At 49.3% G+C, this 24,043-nt stretch overlaps 2 protein-coding genes across 4 annotated transcripts in view; one reads left to right on the top strand and one right to left on the bottom strand.

Annotated features, from left to right (window-relative positions):
• The window catches only part of HRAS (HRas proto-oncogene, GTPase), a 39,613-nt gene extending 32,158 nt beyond the window's left edge, over positions 1-7,455 (top strand). The window contains exons 3-6 of the mRNA XM_021555069.2: positions 1,705-1,883; positions 4,116-4,275; positions 4,980-5,104; positions 7,142-7,455. Coding sequence (XP_021410744.1) covers positions 1,705-1,883; positions 4,116-4,275; positions 4,980-5,099 — 459 coding nt within the window. The 3' untranslated portion in view covers positions 5,100-5,104; positions 7,142-7,455. The remainder of the gene's footprint in view (positions 1-1,704; positions 1,884-4,115; positions 4,276-4,979; positions 5,105-7,141) is intronic.
• A 7,407-nt stretch (positions 7,456-14,862) lies between these two features.
• The window catches only part of LOC110484447 (USP6 N-terminal-like protein), a 75,495-nt gene continuing 66,314 nt past the window's right edge, over positions 14,863-24,043 (bottom strand). For all 3 annotated transcript variants that reach the window (XM_021555065.3, XM_021555067.3, XM_021555066.3), the window contains 5 exons: positions 23,878-23,972; positions 22,296-22,361; positions 20,838-20,937; positions 19,473-19,625; positions 14,863-19,282 (listed from right to left, as the gene is read on the bottom strand). In XM_021555065.3, coding sequence (XP_021410740.2) covers positions 18,006-19,282; positions 19,473-19,625; positions 20,838-20,937; positions 22,296-22,361; positions 23,878-23,972 — 1,691 coding nt within the window. In that variant the 3' untranslated portion in view covers positions 14,863-18,005. The remainder of the gene's footprint in view (positions 19,283-19,472; positions 19,626-20,837; positions 20,938-22,295; positions 22,362-23,877; positions 23,973-24,043) is intronic.

Raw genomic sequence — 24,043 nt, 5'->3', positions numbered from 1 at the left:
GATTGCTTTATGTCTCTGCCTTGTAAGCCAGGTGGCTGGCCAGGTGGGTAGCCTGTTGATGGCCTGAGCTGAGATGTGGGATCTCTTCTCTGTCAGCGTGCTGGGTGCTGGTGAAACGTCCTGGAATTGGGGACTTGGCAATTAACTGTGAACATGTGTGCTGAGAGGCTGGTCCTCTGTCTCAAGCCAAGGTGCAGAGGTGGGAGCATGCTTTGTGGGGCAGAGAAGGCACTCAGGTCCCCTTGCACGCAGGAGGCTCCAGATACATTATTGATTAGAAATGGGAGCACATTCCTGCAGGGCAGCCTGCCAGTTGACTTCCGAACAGTTGGCTGAAAGCCAGCCTTTCACTCCATGCTTGTTCTTGATGGGTCAGCAGTCCACTTTTTGGGAAGGCACAGCTGAGAAGGTCGTGGCAGAGAAGATTGGATCTCTGATTTCACAGCCCTCTCTGCAAGGTGAGGATAGACTTTAATTAGCCCCAGCAAATGACGATGTTGTAATGAACCAAAGGATAGAGGCCATGTTGGCCCTATTCCCTTTCTGTGCTGCTGCTGGTCCTGTTGGTGCCCTTTGCTGTGTCAGCTGTTTGTCTGCAGACCTGCAAAGCTCATCTGATAACATTGTTGTGGTCGTTGGAAGAGCAGCCGACATTTGAATTCATTTTAAACTGCAGCCGAAGCCTCTGCGAGTGGCTGCAAAGCACTGTGTGGTTGTATTGCTGACTTGTACCTTTTTCATACCTTTTGTTTTGGCTTCCTTCTCTTGCTGACAGCTGAGGATGCTGCACTGTCCACAGGGGATGGCTTTTGGAGAGGGATGAGTGATGTCCTCCATGCAGGGCTACCCCACAGCATCGCTGCTGATGAGACTGAGCACAGGGAGGAGCAGTGCTTTGAGGAACCTGCTGTGAAAATGAAACCTTTTGTGGGATGCTCGGGGTGATTTCCAGACCTTCTCACATCTATGACAAGTTATGATTGCCTTTGCTGCAAGCTTCCCAGCTTCAAAGGGCCTGCCCGGATAGTTCTTACCTCTCATGGAGCCCTCTGGGCACAGACTGGTTGTGGGAAACACCCTGTTCAGAGTGTGATTTTATTTTTTTTCCTCATGTTTAAAGAAGAGGTTTACCATCAAACCCAGTCTGAAACCTTACTGATGGCAGTATTGCCTCTGGTGCCTGATTTACGATGCATTGGAGGCACTGGATTTCCAGGTTATCTTAAACACCTTCCAGGCCTGCGGATCACAGATGTGACTGGAAGCCCTGGCTGGTCAAAACTCCTTTCCTGAGTGTCCTTCCTCATCCTCAGCAGAAGGAATTAGAGCTAAGACTAAACAATGCTTAGGAAATACTTGTTGAGGGCTATGCGACATGATAGAGGTGAAGCTGCACCTGGTCTGCCAGAGGCAGGGCTGGAAATGGGGAGAGCAAGCTGAGAGCTGTCTTCTCTGTGGTTCTAACAGACAAGGAGAAACCTGCTTAGCTGCTCCCTTTTTCCTTTCTTTTGGGTTTGTTTAAATTATTTTTCCTTTTCCTCCCATTCTTGAAAGAGATTGAGTAGTCTCTTTAATGGAAGCTGAACATAGGCAGACCATAACCTGGCATCTTACCAGGGATGCACTCGCTGCGTCCCCTTGTTTAGCGAGATCCAAACCCCCTCCTTAATGCATCCTCCTTTCTTTCCCTCTCCTGGCCTGCAGGATTCCTACAGAAAGCAAGTAGTCATTGATGGAGAGACCTGTTTGTTAGACATCTTGGACACTGCAGGGCAGGAGGAGTACAGTGCCATGAGAGACCAGTACATGAGAACAGGGGAAGGATTCCTGTGTGTCTTCGCCATCAACAACACCAAGTCCTTTGAAGATATTCACCAGTACAGGTCAGTATCCTGGGAAGGGCCCTTTCCCTCTTGCCCTATTTAAAGGGAGGCCTTGCTGCTGCACTCTCCTGCCCACCCTTTTAGATCAGGCCCCATGGTGGAAGCACAGACTGCCAGCAAAGACAATTAGCTCAAGTGGCCATTCCCCAGGGAAGAGACAGAGCAGACGGCTAATGTCAGTGCCTCCAATAAAACCCTTCCGAAGGGATTGCTTGTGGCCTTTGGGGACGGGTAATGTAATGTTTAAGTGTTTATGGTGACTAAAGAGAGAGCTGATCCTGTATGACCCCCCTCCCTTCCCTCCCTCATTAGTGGAATTGCTTTGTTAGCACAGTCGATCTCAGTGACTTCTGCTGGCCCCAGAGGTGGGAGAGGAGGCTGGGAAGGACAGGGAGAGCTGTTTGCCCTGCTGTCCACGGTCATGACCAGGCTGTGATCTTCCAGCTGCACACACATGTGTGGAGAGACTCCTGCCCCACTGGAGCTTGGTTTCAACCGGGGCAAAGATGGAGCAGAAGGGGAGTCAGGGCACCAGTGAGGTGATTTGCCCAAGCAGATGTATGGGGAAGTGGTGACAAAGCAGGGATGCCATCCCAGTACCCATCCCAGTTCTCCTCTCTGTTGATGTCACCCCTGCAGAGCTGAAGAGTCAAGGGGGTGATGTAAACACAGCAGGAATCTTTCCTGTTTACCCCAGTGCTACTTTAGGGAGGGATCACTCTGCTTGTGCCTTTTTCTGAGCCTTGGCTGCGATGGCAGGCACTTTCAGAGGATGCAGGAGATGGCTCTGCCTGTCCTTGCTCAGTCACTGCCCACAAGGGACTGTGTATCCCAGTCCCTCATCGTAAACCAGGGTCCCAGTAATCCTGTTGTTCCGAGGGCAGGCACATCCCTTCCTTGCTCCATAGTCAGAGGTGCTGCTTTGGAGCTGCTGAGGTTTCAGTCTCATCAAAAGGCTGATGAGTGTAATAGCTGCACAGGTGCACTAATTTGGCTTCTTTTAGCTGCACCAAAGGACAACGGATGGGATTTTCCTAAAGCACCTGAGGGATTGAGCAGCATTCATCCTTGTACTAGGGCTGGTGCCTGTGAATTGTTCAAAGGATGGCTTGATTTCAATCCATCATGATGTAAATCACTAGTTTTCATCTCCTTTAGCCTGTGCTCTTTGTGTTTGCACTTTTAAAAGAATATTCCCCAGAGAACTGCTGGTCTCCCTGGTTAGCAACCATTTGGAGGTATCTCTTTTCAGCTAAATGTAGCCTGTGCACTAAATTTAGTACTTGCATTTGCTGATCAGGATGTTACACAGAACATTTAAATGGCTTTATGGCATATCGTGTATATAGTCAGACTTCATTTTTATGTTCTACTACATTAGAAAAAGATGATTGATTCTTTTGTGCGTGAATGTCCAGCTGCCTTTGGTTGGAGATTTGGATTCAATTAAAATGCAGAAATTGGCATTTTAAATCTTTTATTTGTTAAATTAAAACCACGTTAAATGTTCTGGACCCATGCACAAAAAGAAAAGCTGTTTTGCATCTTAAGTTAAATGATTTATTAAACAAAGGAAGTTATTATCTATCAGAAGGGAATTGAATGGATTTTTGGTGGACATAATGGCCTTCAAGATTTTTAGAAGTGATAGATCTCATCCTCGCCCACCTAGTTTTAGATCCAATGTTGGGATGAAGAAGTGAGCATTACAGCTCTTTTAGTTCCCAGTTGGTTTCTCAACTTTGAGTGACCTGAACTAAACTGAAAGGGAGCAAATACTGCCTGTGCATCTGCAGAAAAGGTTACAGCTGCCAAAAGCCACTTCATCAGCTCAGCAAATTCTGGTTGCAGGTGATTTTTTATTTTTTCCCCCCATTTGGGGGAGATTACTTGACTAAAATGTTGGAAATAGCACAGGTAACTGCTTGAGAATTCATTTTTATTTAACTTAAACTATCTTAAGCTCATGTCTTAATATAGATTTTCATTATTCAAGTTGTTTTGTAAATAGTTGCATTTAAAGAGCAGAAGTATGTTTGGTTTTAATTTCCAGAAGTGCCTTAACTATTTTGTTGTTTACTTACTTGTGTGCCATAGTCATTTACATTTTCCTGAAAACTCAACACAAGGCTTTCAACATGAGTGAGGGGTATCTGTCAAATCTTAACAAAGATACTGGTGGGGAGTGTTCTGGACCTGCTCCTTCACTTCTTCACACTGCCTTCCCTTCAGGGAGCAGATCAAGAGGGTGAAAGACTCAGATGATGTTCCCATGGTGCTGGTGGGGAATAAATGTGACCTCCCTGCGCGGACAGTGGAGACCCGGCAAGCGCAGGACCTAGCCCGGAGCTACGGGATCCCCTACATAGAAACGTCTGCCAAAACCAGACAGGTAGGAGGAGACTTTTAAACAAAATGCTCTTTTTCTTTTCTTTCCTCCATTGCTGCCCTGGAGGGGCAGGAACGGGCAGGCACCACCTTGCAGACAGATGGGTGTTAGGGCTGGGCTTAGTTGCTTCCTCAAGGCTAAATGCTCCCTCCCTCAGGATGTTCCCTCCCAGTCCAGGCTTGAGCTCCCATCATGAGAAGTGCCTCATCATGCTGTGGCAGCAGTGAAGAGAAGATGCCTTCTCAGGGCTTTCTCCAAGGCGCTGGAATAACCTCTAGAGTCACTGCAAGTCAGCTAAGCTCAGGTCACTTGGTTAACCTCATCCATGGTCTATTTTGGCAGAATATACCAGTGCTGAAAGGACATGTGGAGCTCCCAGATCACAGAGGTAGAAATGGAACTGAGACCTTCAGTGGTCTAGTAGTGGCTTTTCTCTTGGGTGGTAGACCTTATTCAGACTGCTGAGAGCTGATGAATCTCAGGGACTTCAGAGATCCTTATCCTTGTGGTTGCTCATTCAGACTTGCTCTCTGTTTAAGAGCCACACTCAGGTCCCTGTTAGTCTTCCCAGCTTGGTTCTGTACCTTTAACTCTGCAATCTGCACTGCTGGACAGTGCTAGAGACACCTTGCTGGGGAGCAGAGCCCTCTCCTCTCTCCACTGTCCCTCAGAGTGGGCAGCTGCTTCAAGCCGTGCTTTTTCCCCAGGGCGTTGAGGATGCCTTCTACACCTTGGTGCGGGAGATCCGGCAGCATAAGCTGCGCAAGCTGAATCCCCCGGATGAGAGCGGCCCCGGCTGCATGAACTGTAAATGTGTGGTATCGTGACTCTGGTAAGTGCTGGAAGCAGGACATGAGGTGCAGTGGGGAAACATTGGAAGCAGGGCAGGAGGTGAGTGCAGATGCACTAGCCAGCAAACAAGTGCAACAGGATCAATTTCAGCAGCAGGTATTGTTTAATGAAACACCTTTCTGATCGATATAGTGTTTTTCTGTGAAAACATAGGTAAGTCAAAATTCCCACTTCCCTGAGGAAGTGTGTGGCAGGAAAGGGTTGTTTATTTCTCCCCCTCATTTTGTGCAACAGAATTCTATACAACAGAATATTTGAAAAAAATAATATTTTGTTGTGCTTTCCCCAGGAAAGCTTCTTCTCATGCTGCTGCTCTAAAAGAGGAGTTAAGCTGGTGTTGAAGGTGTACAGATCACTGCATGCTCACCTGACTGGATCTACAAGGGTTCAGATGAAGAGCTGGCTGGGTGCATTGCCTCCTCATGCACTCACATAAATTGCCTCATCTTAAAGTTTTAGAGCAGACCTGTCTTGCTGTGAAAAGTCCTGTGTTCCTCAGAAGAGTTTTCACCATTAGATAAATCCCCTGGGATATTTGGAACTGATGCAATGTTGAGAATTAGCCATAAGGGGGCTGTTTGCTTTTATAAATTGTGTGTGCTGGGAGCCAGAAACAGTATTTTTCAGATTGTTTATGTTCTTGCCTGTTTTTCTTTCCTCATTTTTTTTTTTTTTTAATTATGAGTTTATTTAAAACACTGCTGGATAGCAGTCAGGGTGAGTTCATATTATTGTCCCTGCATGTGCTGTCTGGCTTTAAGTATAAGGCCTGGGAACATCTGGCTGTGTAACAAACTCCTTCATGGCAGAAGTTTAGAGAGGAGTAACTAGGTCCACCAAGGAGATCTATCTCTAAGGTTGACTGGGACAAAAGCGTGCATGAATGTCTTCTGGGGATTCTCCCAAGCACCTGGACTGGCCCTTCACCCCTTTAAATAACTGCTGGAGTCGTAAAGAGAAGTGCACTGTATCCAGAGATGGTGTTAAGAGGGTCTCATAAAGGTGGAGATGAACAGCAGGTTTCCTCTTATGTTTTTTGAGCTAGAGGCCATGAGCACAGCAGAGCTCTTCCTGTCCCCCAGTCCCAAGAAAAAAAAATCCCCAACAAAACAGTGCTGGCAACATTTGTTTCCTATGAGCAAACACCCACCCCAGAACCCCACCCCTCCACTCGCAGCTGAGGCGTGTGAGGTCGGCTGGGGGCTGAACTGAATGCTGTGCCCAGCACACTTATCACTGCTAAGGGAGATTTTCCAGATGTTTGTGTCCTCCAGATGTTCAGGAGCATTTCCTCCGGATGGGGATGTGAGCTCAAGGCTTGTTTCCTGCTCTGGCTCACAGCTGACGGCATGGGCTTGGCAGCCAGTGCTGCTCCCTTACACTGACTGCCAGGAGCCCAATCCTTGTCACAGCCCAGTGGCAGCACCAGCTTGGGCAAGAAGGGCTGGAAAAGGGTCACTTGGAAACACTTCTCTCTATTAAGAGAACATACCTTGCAAGTTGCCTTTGTCTTTTTCTGCTCAGACAGAAACTGGAAACCTGACCTCCCGCTTAATCTGGCTGCAGTGCCCAAGAGCAGAGAGGGAGGAACATCAAGGCACAAAAGGAGAAGTGAGGCAAAGATATGCTGGGATTTGGGGAGAAGAAGGGTGGTGTTGTGGTCAACAAAATTTGGCTTTATTTGCCCCGGACTAATTTTGTAGTTCCCATCATCCCTGGAGGAGGTGGAAAGATCTTCCCAAACAGTGCCCCCTCCCACAAGGTTTAGAAAGAGGCAGAAGGTCTGGTGAGGTGCCCAAAGCTCACCCATCACTCCACTGACTCCAAGACTTGTTCCTTCAGCTGATGTACAGATGCTTTGCTGAGACAGGCCCAGGCCTCTAAGACCTGTGTAACCTTTTGGTTTGCTCTGTGGGCACTAACAGGGTCATCCCAAAATGTGAGGAGTGAGTACTAGGAACAGCCCTGCTTGTTCTGATGGGGAATGGGTGCTCATGAGTGTCCTCTTCTGTTTCAGCTGTCTGGACCGTGTCTTGGCGAGGTTCCCACTGTGCAGTGTGCAAGGAAAGAGGTGAAGCAAAGGAAGAAGCAAGCAAACGGATTCAGAGGAGAAGTATTGGGGGGGGGGAGAGAAGCAGGATGAAGAGGACAGGGGGAGCATGAGGCCCTCCAAGGACTATCTCGCACTTCACCCAAGTCTGCGGCAAGCAACTTTTTTTTTTTTTTTTTTTTAATCCCCGTCCCCTTATCCTTTGACCTCCTCCCAACCCGGCAACTGTACAAAGCCACAGATTGAATCACAGTAAATTATTATTTGATTGTCTCAACAAATCACCTTGATGGGTGTGTCCTCCTTCCAGAGGCTGCTGCTGCTGGTGCTCCAGAAGGATCACTGGTGGGATGGTGGGGAGGAAAGGGTGCCGAAATTTTCTCTCCACAGACCAAGGTCATGCTGTAGATCATGGAGGTGATTGGGGTGGGAGACACAAGCTCTCATGGCAAGACATCTTGTCTCTGTCTCCAGCAAGTCTTTGTCATGTCCTCTTCAACCCACCTGGAACTCTGCTGGCCCAAAGTTTTGGGAGGGTGGAAGAGTGCAACCAGTCCAAACCTGTCCTTGGCACCCCTTGAATGCTTTGCTTTCAGCCTAGTCCTTGTGGGATTTATGGCCTCAGATGCAATGCCTGGAAGGGAAGAAGCATCAGCAAGGCGATTCGAGAGCTGATTTCACCTCAGCTGGTACCAGTTTGTTGCTTCCCTGATTCCTTTCCTGTCAGCTCTTTTTGGCACATGACCTCCATCATGTGTTGTGCTCTAGAGGTAGATTTGGGGACTTTTTGGTCCCCTCCAGCCCTAGGTATGCTAACACCTTTGTAGCACATACACCTTGGGCTGCTCCAGTATGTACAGGTAAGCAAATCCTTGTCTGACCTGTGCACAACTTCCTGACTGGTCAAGAAGGGCTCTCCTGCAGTGCAGAAGCTGTCTGGCTGCTCAGCAACTAAGACTACAGGATTCAGGCTTCCACTCCCTGAGTTTCGAGTGGGGAAGAGTGTTTTGGATAAGGGCTAATCTGTTGGGAACCCTGTCTTTGTTCAGTTCTGCTCCTTTGGGGTTTTTGCCTGAGGTCTAACCTACTTGCCTTTCACTTGCAGCCCCAAGACAAGGTATTGCATTCAGTGAAGTGGGTAGCTTGTCTTGCTGGGAACAAGCTACCAAGGGAAAGACTCGCTGTCTTTCCCTTTTCCAAGCTATTACACAGGCTAATTTACCTGGCATCCAGAATTAGAAGCATCAAAGGGGGAAGGTGATCCAGCTGAATGCAGCAGGGAGCTGTTCTGCATGGGCTAGCCCAGGCCTGAAGAGGTGCTGGGTTTGGCAGCCAAGGTTGGACTGGGTTGGGAGTAGCAAGGGTGGCATGTGAGTCACATGGCAAAACTAGTAAATGAAACCTGGTCACCCCCAGCATAAAGGCAAAGACCACCCAGGGCTTCCTAGCATCCTTACAGGCAACCTCCTATCCCACTCCCCATCCTCTGTCATGCCAGGCAGCAGCAGAATTAAAGCAACAGAATCCAACTCCCATGCTCCTTGCGGGTATTGTCTTTGCTTTTGGCCTGGGCAAGAGAGGACTTGTGCTAATGGCTTGCTTTCAGTAAATGCCTGCTCTGAACTGCTGTAGGGCACAGCCCCCACCCTGGCTGCAGCTGCCTGGCACCCTGTTCCCGCAGAAGGGCTGATACCAGTCCCTGGAGTGGGAGAAGTTGCCCAAGGGGAGAGTGCCCTGCCTTTAGCTGGGTGTGCTGTTTACAGCAGTGTCTGTCCGTGTGCTGGAGGACTGCTGAAGATGCAGAACCTGGTGTTACATGGTGGGACTGGACCAGAGACTCCAAGGAGCCTCTACCTCCTACTCTGAGTTGTTTCAAGTGTGAAGACTGGAAGTATGGGTGTTGTTCCTAAAGTTAGCATCTTGAGGGCCACAGGACAGGGATACTTTGTCCTTCTAGAATATGACATGGGGGCCCCTGCTTGGTAGTATTACTGCACTGGGAACCTGGTGCTCTTTGTCTGCAGTAGCACTTACCCCTTTCTTCCCCAGGCCCTTGGTGAAGGATGGGATAGATCTATCTGGAGGCCTTCAGAGGAGAATTAACACTCTGGGGCTCTCTCAAGGGACTGCATTTGTTGCTTACCTGATTCCTTTCCTGTCAGCTCTTTTTGGCACAACACCTCCCTCATGTCCTCTCCTCTCATTTCTGGCTGGGAGACAGATGTCAATGGGAGTCAAGTACTGGGAGCTGCGGTCAAGGAAGCTGAGGAGCTCCAGGGAGTGCCAGGGCCAAGGTGTCTTCACAGGGCAGGCAATAGCTGCAGTTCCAAGAAACTGGCACATCTCGGTGAGGATATGCTACAACATCACTGGCCAGAATACAAACTACTTAGAAGAGTTTGGTGAGGAGCAGGAAGCTGAAGTAAGAGCATCTCCCTTTCAGAGAGGTTTCTGCACTCAGGGTAAGATTTTCAAGCTTGTCAGACAGTCCTAGTCAGTGACAGGACCATCACAGGAGTTTGTTTGTTTTTTGCTGTAATTAGGTCACAAGAAATCCAGAGTCAGGTCATTGTTGAAGTCAATGCTAAAAGTTGGAGGTAGGTTAGAAGCAAAAGGAGGCGCTAAAAGCTTGATACCATACATCTTCTCCAAAAACCACGTATTAATTGTGTATTGTCATACTGCATCTTTGTTGGAGGAGGAAAATCACAACAGATCAAGATATATCAGCCATGATCTGGTCTGATCTTTGCTGTTGGCAAAAATTAGATTGTATCACTTCTCTCGGGTGGAGTTGTTACTCTTGACGTGGCTTCTTCACTGATGATTTGGGGACAGGACATCATCTTCCTGACCCCTCCTGACAGGCAGGAGGTCGGTACATGAGCTCACGATGTGTTCTGATGTGCTAGCTGAACTTCACAAGTCTGAAAGTAATGCCAGGATCACAGTTTCACTGATGTAGGTTTGGAGAAGAAATTGAGGGGTTTGGAGTTAATCTTCCCCATAGTTATTCAAGGCACATTTGTTCTAGAAGTACCCTGGACTGGAAGATGAAGTTTTCAGACACTGCAGTTGTTTCCCTTATGACAAGGAGCTTGTTGCGTACCCCAGTTCTGCTTCAGAGGCACGAGCTCAGGATTATTCCTGTTGCACAGCTGAAGCTGGAAAAGAGTCCACAGAAGTGAGCTTTTTGCTATATTTGAGTACATAAGCTCATCTCTGGCTGTTGTGATCTCTTCAGCTGGCCATGGCAAAACTGAACTAAACTTGTGCTGTGGATCTCCAGCCAGCATAAAAACCAGCTGTGAGAAGGCTTCCGTCAGCATCCTACTGATTATGTTGAGACTGCATAGCCCATGATGGAGGAGTGTCACCTTTGAACCCATACTTAAATTACAGAATAGCTGACAAGGTCTGTTATAGCCTGGTCAGGTCCAGGTGTCTCAGGACAGACATATAATACATGTTCTTCTCTCACATCATTCAAGTGCCCCACACCTGTTACAGAGGGGTCAGGGCTCCAGAGACATTACAGCTGAGTCAACTGCCAGAATTACTTATAAGTCCTTAAAGATGCTGATCAAGTGTTGGAACAGATCTCATGCCTTTTGGTCTGTGAGGGCTTCCACAGGAGCATTCTCCTAAGCCAGCAGAGAGGGTACCTCCAAAGTAGGTGAGTGCATTGTGCTTGCCGAGGGCTTTGGCAAAGACCTGGGTTGTGCAGGAGCTGGCAGCAATGACTCGGTGCTGCAGTGAGACCTGAGATGTGAGGGTGGTGGTGGGGGCAGCTGAATGAAAGGTTGAGTATTGCAGAGCAGCTTTGGCTAAATGCTGGCTTCATCCTCCTCACCTGCAGTGTGATTGGGTAGAGGAGCAGACCAGGTTTCCCTTCTGGACTACAGCCAGTGCTGCAAACCTTTCCAGCCTAAGCAGTACTTCTGTATCACTTCTTGCCTTCACCATAAAGGTAAGCAAAGCCACTCAAGAAGCAGCTTCCCTAAGCCTGAGGTTATCTAAGTCTGTAGGCTTAGATGTTCCAGGAGCAGGGCTCTGATGTGAGGCCAAGCTGAGTGGCCTGCAGGGCACCAGAATCGTCCAGGCTCTCAATGGAATGGCTGGAAGAGGGGCTTGTGATATTGCATCCTGTGTAGCCACAGGTACCTCTAAGGGACCTCATACCAGTTTTGGATAAAATTGGAAGTTAGTTTACTTTTCTCTGTGTCTTAGGAGGAGCCTGTTTTACTGTGTGGAAGAATAGCCAGGCTTTAGTGACTCCAATCCCTTGGACTCACATCTTCATGTGTGCCTTCTAAGCCTTCTCCATCCCCATCTTGGGCTCTTTTGTAACTGCTGCCAGTGAGTAAGGATGCTCGTGGGATGGGTACACCTGCTCCATCTCCTGGTGAGATGTTTCAGCTGTGGTTTGGTTGTCTCCTGGTGTTCACATCCTTCTAGGTGAAGAGGATGCTGGTGTACGCCCTGTGGGCCTCCTCAGCTCCTTAGACAGTAGGATTTGGGAGATGGTTTGGGAAGTGGTCAGACCTGCCTCTTTAAACTGCCAGGCTGTTATTTCCTCCATACACTGCTTTATACTTATGGGATGTGCTGTAGGAAGGGGGTGACATTGCTTAGAGGATGGTGTGACAGCCACGATGATCCTGGCCACCAGCAGCTGGTGGGAAGGGGAAAAGGCATAGGCTTGGCCCCATATTCAACAACTTTGCTCCTGCTGTGGGTTGAGTACAGGGTCAGTAGCCTAGGAGAGCCATAGTACCAGCCCTAGCAAGAGCTGCTGGGACTGAGAGTGCCCTTGCTCTGCTCCCCAAGTCCCATCCACTGCTGCCATGGTCCCCCTGTAGCACACAAGGAGCATGACAGCAGCAGGTGAGCAGCACAGCAAGCCCAAGAGGAACACTCCCAGGCCCAGCCAAACTGGCTGGGGCACAAAGCTGCCAGACACAGCACACCCATCTCTCTCCCCCTATATCCTGGGAGCAGAGCCTAAAGTAGCATAAAGCCTTGCTCACTCCCTCTCAGTTTCTCTGCTCCAGGCTCCACTTAGCATAAATTATTCAGTACCAACTGGCTGAAGCCTTGTGTGGAGGCATGCAGCGGTTGATGAGCTTTCTGTCATGGGAGGTGGGCAGGGATGGGGATGAGCACAGCCGGGGTTTGGCAGAGAGCCAGTGAGCAGCGAGGACAGACCTGGTCTCCTGCCTGTCCCAGCTCCTGGGGCTGCCAGGACGCCAGAGCTGAGCACAGCTTGGGGAGTTTGCAATTCTGCTTTGGGGACCAGCTCTGGGAGCTGGAGAGCTGCTGTGAGGACAGGAAAAGGGGGATGATAATATTGGCAAATACCAACTGCACAGGAAGAGGTAGCGGGAGGACCAGTCCCCAGCTGATAAGACCACTAGGATTTAAGCAGCAGCCTCAACACCATCTATGACATTCACTTGGCTGCTGGTCCCAATGCTGTCCATCAAATGGGTATCTGTAACCTTGGGCTTTAGGATTATCCTCCTTTTTGTCCCCTGTGAGCAGCACTCAGGCCCTGGGGGCACAGGAGGGGCAAGGGGTACCGCTGGAATGACACAGGGGCTGTCTACCCTCCTATCCCCTCAGGGACATGAGCAGCTCCCGTGCTGACACCTCCTTGCTGCAGGGAGCATGCCATGACCTGGTGCTCCTGGAAGCAGCTGGAGGCCAGGCATTCAGTTCAGGCTGGACAACAGGCATGGCTTATGTTCACCCCGAGGTCTTAACACTGCTCTGGTAAGAGAGGGAAGGGCTTAGGCTTACCTGTTGTTAAGTCCCAGGGGGTGGTCTCCTCCCCTTGGGAAGGACTCTGCAGTGGGTGCTCAGCCCCCCAAAACCACACCTGAGAGCCCCATCAAGCACCAGTTTGAGGCTCCGTGGCTCCTGCATTAGCTGGAGGGATGCTGTCAGAGGAGGTGGTGGAGCCATGCCTGTCCCTGGTCCTCGCAGGGTGAGAGTACCACAGCCACAAGACCACAATTGGGCAAATGCAGGGAGTCTGGGGATCAAGCATACCAATGAGCAGTATCTTACTCCTTTTGTTTTTTCAACAACTAAGTGAACCAAGGCTTTTTAATGGAGGAACACAACCCTCAAACCTAGCACAACTTGCCTTCCCTTGGGGAAGCTGCCCTTCTGGACACTTCTGCTCTCTCCTTGACAGGGATGCTGTTTTAGCAGTTGGATATATACCACATCTAAACACTGCACTGCCTGTCACGTAAGTGACTGTGGCAGACGTTCAAACCTGATGCCACCTGGCACTGCCTGAGAGCCAACAAGTTCATGGGAGCTGGGGGGTGACACAAAGCAGCTTGTGCAATGAGGCTGCTTGTGAGCACCTGGAACACAGAAGGGATTTGGTTTGCTTCACTCCTGCCTGGGGATCTCACCCTTGGTCACAGTGCTGCATCTCTGTGCTGGCATCCAGTGTGAAATGGCACAGGAGGTGTGCCAAGAGCTGCATCCTCAGGCTGCTTCTGTAACAGTAAACACTGTGGTGTTCAGTGGTGCTGGGGCTTTCTTTTTGTTCTTCTGTGGTGTTTCAGACCTGGTTTTAACCAGTTAATACAAATGAGCTAATTTTAGGCCACTGGAGAACAATTTTTGTTCCTGTTTACCTCTTAGGTGTGTCAGGGCAGTAATAGAAGCAGGAAATCCAGCCTACAGCACTCAGTGGGTGATAGACACATGGGAATGCCAATTTCAGGCACTGCTCTTAAATCCTAGGGTGCCATTTAGATACTTCTGAGCCCTCCATCTGCTGTCAGTCTTTGTGCCCTCTGTGCTACTCTGGCAGAGACAGATGCCTTGTGTTTACCATAAACATGCTGCTTAACACCAAGTGGCAGTTTTCTGTCAGGGGAGCCAGAACACTGCTCACATTTAACACCTCAAAGGCAACCAGTACCATCATCAACTAAGCCCAGGAAGCCCTGGCTATGTAATCTGGGGTGTGTCAGAGGTACTGCTCATGCACAGCTTTTTAAAATGCATCTTCAGCTGTCAGCAGCACTACCTTACACTCCCAGTGGCTGCTGTAAACGTGACTCAGCTCAGCCCTGACTCACAAGTGTGAGTCGCACCCACCCACCCACCCGCTGTGTGAGGAGCTGTGTCCACCCGCTCCCCCTCCCATCCAACCCTCCCTCTACACTGCCTACGGGCAGGAAAACAAACTCCAAACACAAAATCTTGGCCAAAAAACAAGCTTCAGCAGTGCTGCTGATCAGCAGCTGTGTGTCAGAAGGGATGCTGCTCTTTGCTCAGCTGGGAGAGGACAGTGGTAAGTAGAAAAAAGCATTTTTCTTTCCACTGCTGCTGGGGCTGCCTGGATTTAATTACAGTAGAAAAATCAGCAAAGAAAGCAGAGATGGAACAGGGTGGACCTGTTGCAGTTGAAACATAACCAGTGGACCAAGCTAAAAGTCATGAGAAGAAGGCAACCAGTCTTGGTGCAGCTTCTGTTCCTGTAAGAAACCTTGTGGAGTCTGAATTTATGCTAAACTTCTTTAACCATTATTACTACAACCATGTAGAACACAGCACCAAACACTCTGGACAATTTGAATCAGCATAAAAGGAATGATTGACCTTTGTTTCCAAAACCCCCTTCCTTAAAAAAAACAAACTGAACAAACAAAAAAGCAGCCATAAAAATGTTTTCTCTTTTTTCTTAAAAGTAATAATTATAATACATTAGAAAGAGTCATGGAAGAAGTGTTCCACACTGTAAACAAGACTAGCAAATAAAAAGGAAAGCAGACAGTAGCCAGGCTCTCAAAGTGCATGGCCAAGAAACCCTAACCTCACCCTCTGGCCCCTGCTGGAGCTGGGTCACATGGCTCCTGCTGTCAGTGCTGCAGCCACTCAAAGTGCTCTATCACAAACAAACAACACAAAGAAAAACAAACTAAACCTAAAAAACCCCAAACCCACAGCACTGGTCTTTACCTCTACATGGAAGGCAGCAAGGCCAGCATTGTCTCAAGGCTGCAAGAGCAAGGATGGGGGAGCTGCTTTCCCATGTTTGCTCACAGTAAGAGCAGTTTTTGCTGAGGGGTCAAGACTCTTGCAGAGGGCTGGGCAAGGCTGCAAGTGGCTTTATTAGGCAATTTGTGCTGCTGAGCTGCCACCCTCATCCTTCTCCTTCCCTTCTATTCCCAGGAAAAGAGCTGAGGCTGGGCCAGGCCCTTGCTGCCACAGACCCACCATGGCTGCAGCTTTGTCTGCAGCAAGAGGCGGAGGAGGAGCCAGAAGTGGCCATCTCCCTGGGGATCATGCACTGATGTGTTCCAACGACAGCATCATACCAAGGACAGCAACGCATGTTGCTGGTAGTTCCCCGACTGAGGACCTTGCTGCTCATTCCCATTAGGGCTTGGAGGGAAGGACAAACCCCACCTCTCTCCCCACCAAAATTAATGTTGAACATCATGCACCAAATGCCATGCAATTGAGTACTGTGCATTTAACAGCTCTCCACCTTTTCAAATGTTAATACTGCAAAACATCCCAGATACACTGTGTGAGGAGTCTGGGTGCACAAGCAATATGATGTGCAAAGGCTGTGTGCGTGAAATGAGGGAAAATGGGTTAAAACAAGAGGAAAGAGGTCTCAGCTCTTGCATGTGTGAAGCTCAGCTGCATTAGAAGGAGTCCTATGTGGGCTTCAAGGAGAGGACAGAGCCCCAAGCTACAGAAGCAAAGTCAAGATGTGACCAACAGCTCTCAGATGCTTGTTGTTGCTTCCCAGTGAGCTCTTGTGGCCAGTGGGCTGCTAGCAAAAGGCAATGGATATCTGTCCTGAAATACTGCTCAGGTATTTTAACATACAAATAACGTTTAACTACGCACAATTATGGAAAAACATACTCTAAATTAAAAACAATTCCAGCACCGTTGTCCTAGAAAGGACCTGTGGTGTCTCAAAACACAAATACTGAACATTCAAAGAGCACTTTTCCTCAAACAGCAATGCTTGACTCCTCACAACACCCCTGCGAGGTAGCTAAAAGGGTTATCCCTGCTCTGCAGAGGGAGAGGATGGGCAAGGTTGGAGGCTCAGTGGAAGATGGGGCCTGGGACAGAGCTGGGGTTCCAATGGAAGCTGAGGGGGCTGTTGTCTGGCTGGCTACATCCAAAAAATCCAGTGCTCCCTTTGACACTCCCTGCTGCAAACATAAACCACCACACATACACAAGGCAAAATAAACCCTGATAAATCATAGAACCATAGAATATGCTGAGCTGGAAGGGATCCCCCAGGATCATCAAGTCCAGCTCCTGGAACCCACAAAGTAATTTAGCTGAAGTTTAGGTAGGCTTTAGAACAGGTTATGCAATTGGAGCAGCCTGTGAGATAAAAAAAAATAGTTTTCCAAGTCTTCTTAGAACTTAAAGGAGCTTTTGCTCAGGATCCCTGTTGAAGGAATGGGAATCCCTCTTGCAGTCCCACCTGAGGTGGCACTTGCAGCTACCCCTTCTGGACAGCAAAGTCAAATCCAGCATATCTGGGCTACTTCCTGCTTTTTCACTGATCTGGATTCCTGATGAAGTCTCTTCACCTCTTAGGGGTGAAGTAGATGCTGTAACCAGAATTTTGGACCAGCTCTTTCTATGGGTGTCTCCCCAGATCCCTGCACATCTCCAGCCAATGGCCTGGGCAGTGCAGAACCTTGGGATGGGGAGGAGATGGACTGACCTCTAGGACTTGGTGCATGAAGGGCAAGCGGGCATGTGGGCACCTATCATGTCCAAGTTTCCTTCCTGTTGTTAATTCTCTGTGGGCTCAACCAGAAGGGCTAAGATCAAGTTCTGAGCAATGTGCTCCCCCTTCCCCAATTCCTATGTCCTTTCCACTCTTGACACTTAACTTACTCAAAGCAAAAGTGGACTTATCTGGGGCACTGTGATTAGATGCCATCACACATCCAGCAGCTTGGTAGTGCAGGCAGGTTTCCTGAGCCAGCAGCCCCTTTTCGTGTTTGGGGAACAGAAAGGCAGCAAGCCTGCTTGCTGCACTGGCCCTGGGAAGGAAAGGCCAGCAGAGAGGGCACTCAGCCCAGGAGACCAGGCTCCACCTTCTTCATTGTCCTTGTCACCCTGAGAACCTGGGCTGGCAGCCCCCCACCAGGGTGACACCAAGGAGATGTCCAAGGGACTCAGCAGCTGTTAAATCTGTCTTCCTAAACACCATCCACCATGGCAGCAGGAGCCAGATAGAGCTGGGCACTGCTTTGTGGAATTGCATAGAGGGGGCAGCGGGTGCTGGTGTCCTGCCAGGATGCCATAGCACTGTCTGGAAATTCTGCTGCCTACAACTGCAGGTCTGGGAAATAAGATCTATTGCTACAAAGGCCTTTGAAAGCAATGCTGTAGCTGTGCTGATGGGGCATTGTAAAGAAAGCATTTCGGATTCTGACACCTTGTCCTGCTTGCTTGGTCGTGGGTTCCCACAGCAGAGAGGAGCAGGAGAAAACACAACAAACTCATCAGCCCTGCCTCTTTCCCCAAGTGATGAGACCTGGGGAGTTTTGAGGAACAAAAAATGAAAGCATTTTCCAATTTGTCCATAGGAAACACGCAAATCCAATCTGCTGGTGTCTCCTAGTGCTGGTGGCCACCGCTTCGTCTCCTCGCTGGGCGCTCGTACCAAAGCACAGCTTGACATGCAATGGTGCTGTGCTGTCACCCCAACAGCCCTGCTGACAGAAGGGGATCCTGTAAATGGGGCAAGGGTCCTTCTCCAGAACCCACTTCTTCTCCCTTAACTTCCCCTTCCTCATCCCCACTAGAACGTCACCGATTTGGGCAGCTTTGCAAAGGAAGGAGAGCCTGAAAGGAAACTGTTCTCTGAGTGGGATTTGGCAACCTGCGGCACAAATTTTGGTTTGGGGCTCAGCGGGGGTCGTGGGGCTTTCAGTGCATTTGATGGTTTCTGGAGGCTTTTCTGAACCTCTTCCTCCTCTGGGTCTGCCGTAAGAGGTGGTGGCATGGAGGTGGTAGGCAGAAGATGTCCAGTCTCTGACAGGGGCAATGCCACCTGCTTTCTGTTCAAGAAGTCCTGCTCTGTCGCATGGGCTAGGTGGAGGGGAGTGGTAGTTTTGATAACGACATAGGGGCTGTTCCCTTCCACCACAGGGGACGGTGCCCGCTGGGCGGGGCAGCCCTCGGCCAGCCCTGCTGCCTCCGGCTCTCTGCTGGACAAGGTGGGCACACTGCCCCCCGCCTGCCTGTGCGCAGGCAGCGCGCCCACGGCCTCGGGCCAACGCGTGGTGCCGGTGGCACTGCCTAGCCCGTTGTGCCGCAGGCTGAGGAGCTCTCCTGTGGATGCAGCTTTGGATGCCGAGTGCTTCAGGCCCATTTTGTCTGGCAGCACTGCCCTGCAGTGCCTATCATCCGCCACCTCCTCCCCGTGCTCACTCTCAGGGGAGCCATCACCCTGTGACGTGCAGGAGAGCCGCCGGCAGCCGGCTGCTTCAAGCACTGTGTCTCTGCTCAGGGAAGATGCCTGTTCTCCTGCTGGCAGGGCAGCAGCATTTGGCTGCCACACTGCCTGGTCCGTAGCAGAAAGCTCAGTGGTGCTGGAGTCGGCAGGAGCCAGCCTGCTTTGGAGAGAGGAGTCTAAGGAGCTGTGCTCAGCTGAAGCATGGAGGGAGACTCCATGGTCCACCACGGCACAGCCAGGAGCAAGAAGAGGCTGCTCTGGAGGCAGGATCGTGGGCAGAAGGTGTTGCTGAGCCTGTGTCTCGCTTGCCTTCAGAAGAGATGATGGCTGCCCATCCACAATGGGCTCCATCTGACTCTCCTCATCCAGTGGCCGCCCACCCGAAACAGGCACATTCGTTGCTTCAGCTGCTTCACTACCCTGGAAGGTGAGAATCCTCGCTTCCACCACTGTCATTCCTCCTGGTGTGCCAGGAACTCTGTGGGGATGGTGCTCCCTGTCTGGAGTGTGCTCACCCACCTGGCCGTTCTGGCCATTGGCCGCTGTGTTTTCCTTTATGGCTACTGGATTGAGGGAGAGCTCCAGGCCCAGGGGTTTCCTTGGAAACTCCTCAGGCTTTGCTGCATTGGAAACAGAGAAAACAAAATAAAACCCAAACTGTGCATCAGTTTGTGTTTGCACGCCCTGAATGTGAGGAAGATGAATGCTTCCCCACAACAGGTGCCAGCCCCTCTGGGCTGCCCTGGATCGCAACCATGCCAGCGGGATGCTCTGGTCCCTGCTGGGCTGCCCACTTTCCCCTCTACCCACCTGGTGGGGGCAGGTCAAATTTCATCTTGCGCAGTTCAGTCATTGACACCTGCAGCTGCTCAATGACAGCATCGTCCTCGTACTGCAGGGAAGCAGCAATTTTCTCCTGCAGAAATTCACGTAAATCTTCCAGTGTCATCTTCAGCAAGCGCTCTGGGGTATGGGAGAAAGGAGTAATGGCAGTGGCACAGACAAATTTCAGGGTAGCACAAGCATGGGTTACACCACACTTTGGTTTTATCTGGGATTCTGTTGCTGCTCCCACTCCACAGTGGGACATCTGAATGCTTTTGCCTCTCTCCCACCTTCCCACTATTGCTCAGGGTCATCAACATGCATATATATACCCATGCCACCTGAGCAGTTGCTTCTCAGTGGCAGGACCATGGCAGGTTGGGAGCTATGCTGATGAGGATGCAGGGTTTAGGCCATTTCTGGAAGTTCTCCCCATTGCCTCTAGGAGGAGGAAAAGCTCCATGAGACAGGCCCTAAGCATCATGCTGAACAGCCACTGCTGGCAGCTGCCACCACCAGCCAGGGATGCCAACCTGCACCAGCAGGCAGAGGGATGCAGGAAGAGGTGCTGGCCCTTAAAGAGGTGATAGACAGGGGTGCGATACAGGCAGAAATAGATTGTAGAAAGAGATGTCAACCCGCACTACACATTCCTCAGGGAGGTAAGATTTCACAGCCAAACTGAAACATCTGCCTGCCAGTTTCTCATTTTCTGCAAACAAATAGAATATTTCAAGATTTATTTCTGGAGAGCCTGTTCTTCATTTAACTGAAGGAAGAGCAGGGTGGCTGTTTGCAGAAGCCAACACATGCAGTCCCATAAATTTTGCTGCCCAAAGGTTCTCATCACACACTCCTGCCCAGATGAAGGCCAAGAGATGGACACAGCAAGGTTATAAATTTATGGGAGTAAAGCGGTTCAGAGTTACAAAGATCTTGAGGCAGAAACATCACTGCCTTAGTGTTATGCAAGACAACCAGGTTTTGATCATTTTAGAAGTGTATTAGTGGATTTACTTGTTCCTCTACAGACTTTTCAGTTGAGCCACCACATAAAGTTCTGCAGACAGATGGGCTGCTGTCTGTATTGCCCCTAAAGGCAATCTGTGGGGCATAGTACAAAGGAAGAGGCAGCTGGGAGCATTTCAGGTGTGGTTTCTGTGTGCCAAGCACATAGCAAGTTCAACCCTTGTGGCATCTCATTTCCTGCCCTGGACTGTGCCTTTTGTGGCCAGCGCAGGGCACCAAGAGGCTGGAAGTGGCCAGCATGGCTTTTCAGGCCAGCATGACAAGGGTGGCCCAGCATGGTGCCACCAGAGCCATAGGTGATGCAGTCAGGTGGGACCTTACTTTTGTGCAGTTTGAGGATGGTGTAAGCCATGGCTGTCAGCACCCGCTCCCCTTCCAGGATGTAGATATCCCACAGCCGCAAGGTCAGTGTGAATGGAGTCTGTTTCAAACACACAGACAAATCACAAAGGGGATGATGCAACAGAGGCTGCTGCCATCACTGCATCACCTTGCATTAAATCACACAACAGGCTTTGCAAGAATTCATCTAAAACACAGAAATGTCTTTTATCATCTATGGCTTTGCCTTAAAGCTAATGAACTTGGGTGGCCGGGGAAATATTTAAAATCCATCCATGAATGCAGAAAAAAGAAAAACTTCCCTCACATGCTAGCATGTGGATTCCCTTACCCTGGAGAGAGAGCCATCATCTTTCAGCCTTGTGAGCACAAACTCCTGTATCCATCTAGATTTCCCAGAAGGGCTATTTATGGGATAGGTCTGAAAGCCCAATGACGCATCACTAAGCATTAAAAAACATAATTCATATGGTGTCCAAAGAAGAGGTTTTTTCTTATATACAGGCTTATTTCTGCCTGCTAAAAACACCTCTGCAAAAGGTTTTCATTTGCACCCCAACCCAATCTGACAAACAGGATTGAACTGATACCTAAAGTGATGGAGCAGCCCATACGTCCCAGCAAAGATCTAAGGCACCTCACCAACACAGAAATTAATATTAATCCTACTGAGATGTTTAGGTTCAAATTTAGGATACTGCACTGACTCTCCAGAGTTTGGCACAACTGACCACTGCAGCTCTTTTACCACACACTACTGCAATTAAGGGATTTTGCGTTTTATACAGTTTTTAGTGGCAAAAGCAGTGAGTTTCCTCTCAATGGGAAGGGGCCATCCACTGTTTTATAGAAGACAGGGCACACAGATGAGACTGGAGCACACAGATGTTCTAAATATTAGCAAGTCTGGACATTGCATTCAAGTCCAGTAAGCACAATGCTGACCCTAAAAATGAAGTAGTCTTGGCTCAGGACTAGCAAATAAGCTCTGGACAGATCAGGGTAGTATTCTCACACTTCCACATGTTTCTAGTCCCAATCCGCTCCTTTGCCTGCAGCTGCTGCACTGCTATTTGTTGAGGTTTGTGCCCCTAGCTCTTCTTCTTTCTAAGTTGTCTCCAGAGCCAAAGTGAGGTTAATTGCCTTTGCAGCAGTGCCAGTGGGCAAGAGAAAGATCTCTCCTGACTCTGAAGTTTATACTACTGATGCTGAGCCATCTCCCCACGACAGTTTGTGATGAGGCAGCAGGAACTGGCTTGTCATCAGTGACATGCAGTTATTTTTATCTTCTCCCCTTTTTTTTTTTTTGTTTATGAGAGTGTGCATAATATCCCACCTTATAAAATATTAACATCTTCTTCAAAGTATGATAAAACACAGGCAGATTAACCATGCATGCAAATAGGAGAGCAGCAAAAAACCCCAGAGCATCCTCACCCGGTCAATGAAACACTGCAGGAACCACTTGGTTGTGTAAATCCCGGTGGTCATCTGCTCCTTGTCCTGGGGGAAGACAGCAAAGAGAGACAGGCATTTCACCAGGCTGGTTACTGCAGGTTCAAGCAGCTCATAAGGCCTTGGGGGAGGTTATTTGGTTGGTTTACTTTTTCAGGGATCTGGGTGCAGGATGTGGCTGTGGTTCATCTCCCATCTCCCAGCAAACCCCTGCTTTGCACACCAGTGTTGAAGCCCTGCCTTGGTTCTTTGCCTAAGACATCCATTGAACCTGGTCCTCAATGTGGCCAGATTTCAGCCATAGTATTGGAAAGGGATTTCTGGGAGAGGCTTTTCTGGCCCAATACCTACTCCAGGGATTTATAGAAACCTTCCAGGAGCTCAAACCACTCACTCCTTGCAGACTACCATTTTTGTTTCCATAGCAATTCCCATGTGAGCCTCTCGGAGCACAGTCAAGGCAGCTTTGGAAGCACCACCTCATTTACATGATGTGGCTGCGGCAGAAGCAGGACAGCCTGATGGGCTAAGGAAAACTCTTAAAAACCTCACCATCACCACTTCAGTCTAACACTTCTCCATCTGGTGCCCAGTGCTGGGATGTGTGCAGAGCTGACATGACCTCTGCTGCAAAGCCAACAAAGTAGTGGGGATGGGAAGAGAAATAAGCCCATGGGATGAATGGCCAGCTCCAGCCTTTGCTTCTGGCTGATACTGGGCACTTGCAAGCCTGGAGAGCCTTCAGGAGCAGGAAGAAGGAGCAGCTTTCTGAGTTATTCCCATCCCCTTCCCTGCACATGACTATAATTAAGTGAAAACCTAACATGGCTGTTTCACTTTTACAGCCATTTGCAGCATGAAGCAAGAGCTGTTGCAGATGGCAATACAAGCACCTTTTACTGGAGATGGGGGCCACCAAGCCTCTTGGGAGGATAAGAAAAAACTTCAGGAGTCTGCTCAGTGAACACCAGCTGTCTACACCAAATGCAAAGGGGGGCAAGGCCAAAGAAAAAAGGGAGAGAGCAGGTGCTGCAAAACAGTGGCCTAGACACAAGACTGGAGTTGGTGTGCCCTGCAGATGCTCCCGCAGCCACCAAATGGGCCATCTGCTAGAGAGAAAAGCAACTGGACATGCCCAAGCAACAAAACACCCAGCAAATCTTATGTGCCTCCTGACTTAAAACAACAGCAAAGCACTTGGAGCTAATGACTGGAATGAGACTCCAGACAGACCAGCATCAGCCTTTGGACCTTGCAGCTGGTTTAAGCAAACAGTCCAGTCACAATGCTGCTCCTCCTGCTGCAGGCTCTGTAAGTCTTCCTGGCTCTCCTGGGAAGCCTTTACATTTTAGCAGTCCCTCCACTAATGATCAGCAAGGAAATGATTACCATTCACCTCAGCAAGATTTGGGCAACCCATTTAATAAATGCCTGCCTCTGCAGCTGAAGCAGTCCTATATGGTTAGAAATACGTTCAGCTGTGCATTTATTTGGTAGAACACTATATGAACTGTTTTATCATTAAAATGTAGCATTATTATAGGAAGACCGACTGTAGAAATACCATGTGCTTCTTCAGTTTGGGGAACAGTTTGTTTAAAATTTGCTCGTGGTGGGCTTGAAATCTCTGCAGCTTCGGGAACCCAGGAATGAAAAAACCTTATAAAGAAAAGACAAGAGAAATAAAAAGAAATCAGGTAAGCTCTGCAGCAGTGACAGGGATAGTCTGA

This window comes from Lonchura striata, chromosome 6, assembly GCF_046129695.1.
Source record: "Lonchura striata isolate bLonStr1 chromosome 6, bLonStr1.mat, whole genome shotgun sequence".
In the NCBI taxonomy this organism is placed as follows: Eukaryota; Metazoa; Chordata; class Aves; order Passeriformes; family Estrildidae; genus Lonchura; species Lonchura striata.
This window is presented reverse-complemented; position numbering and strand designations above follow the sequence as displayed.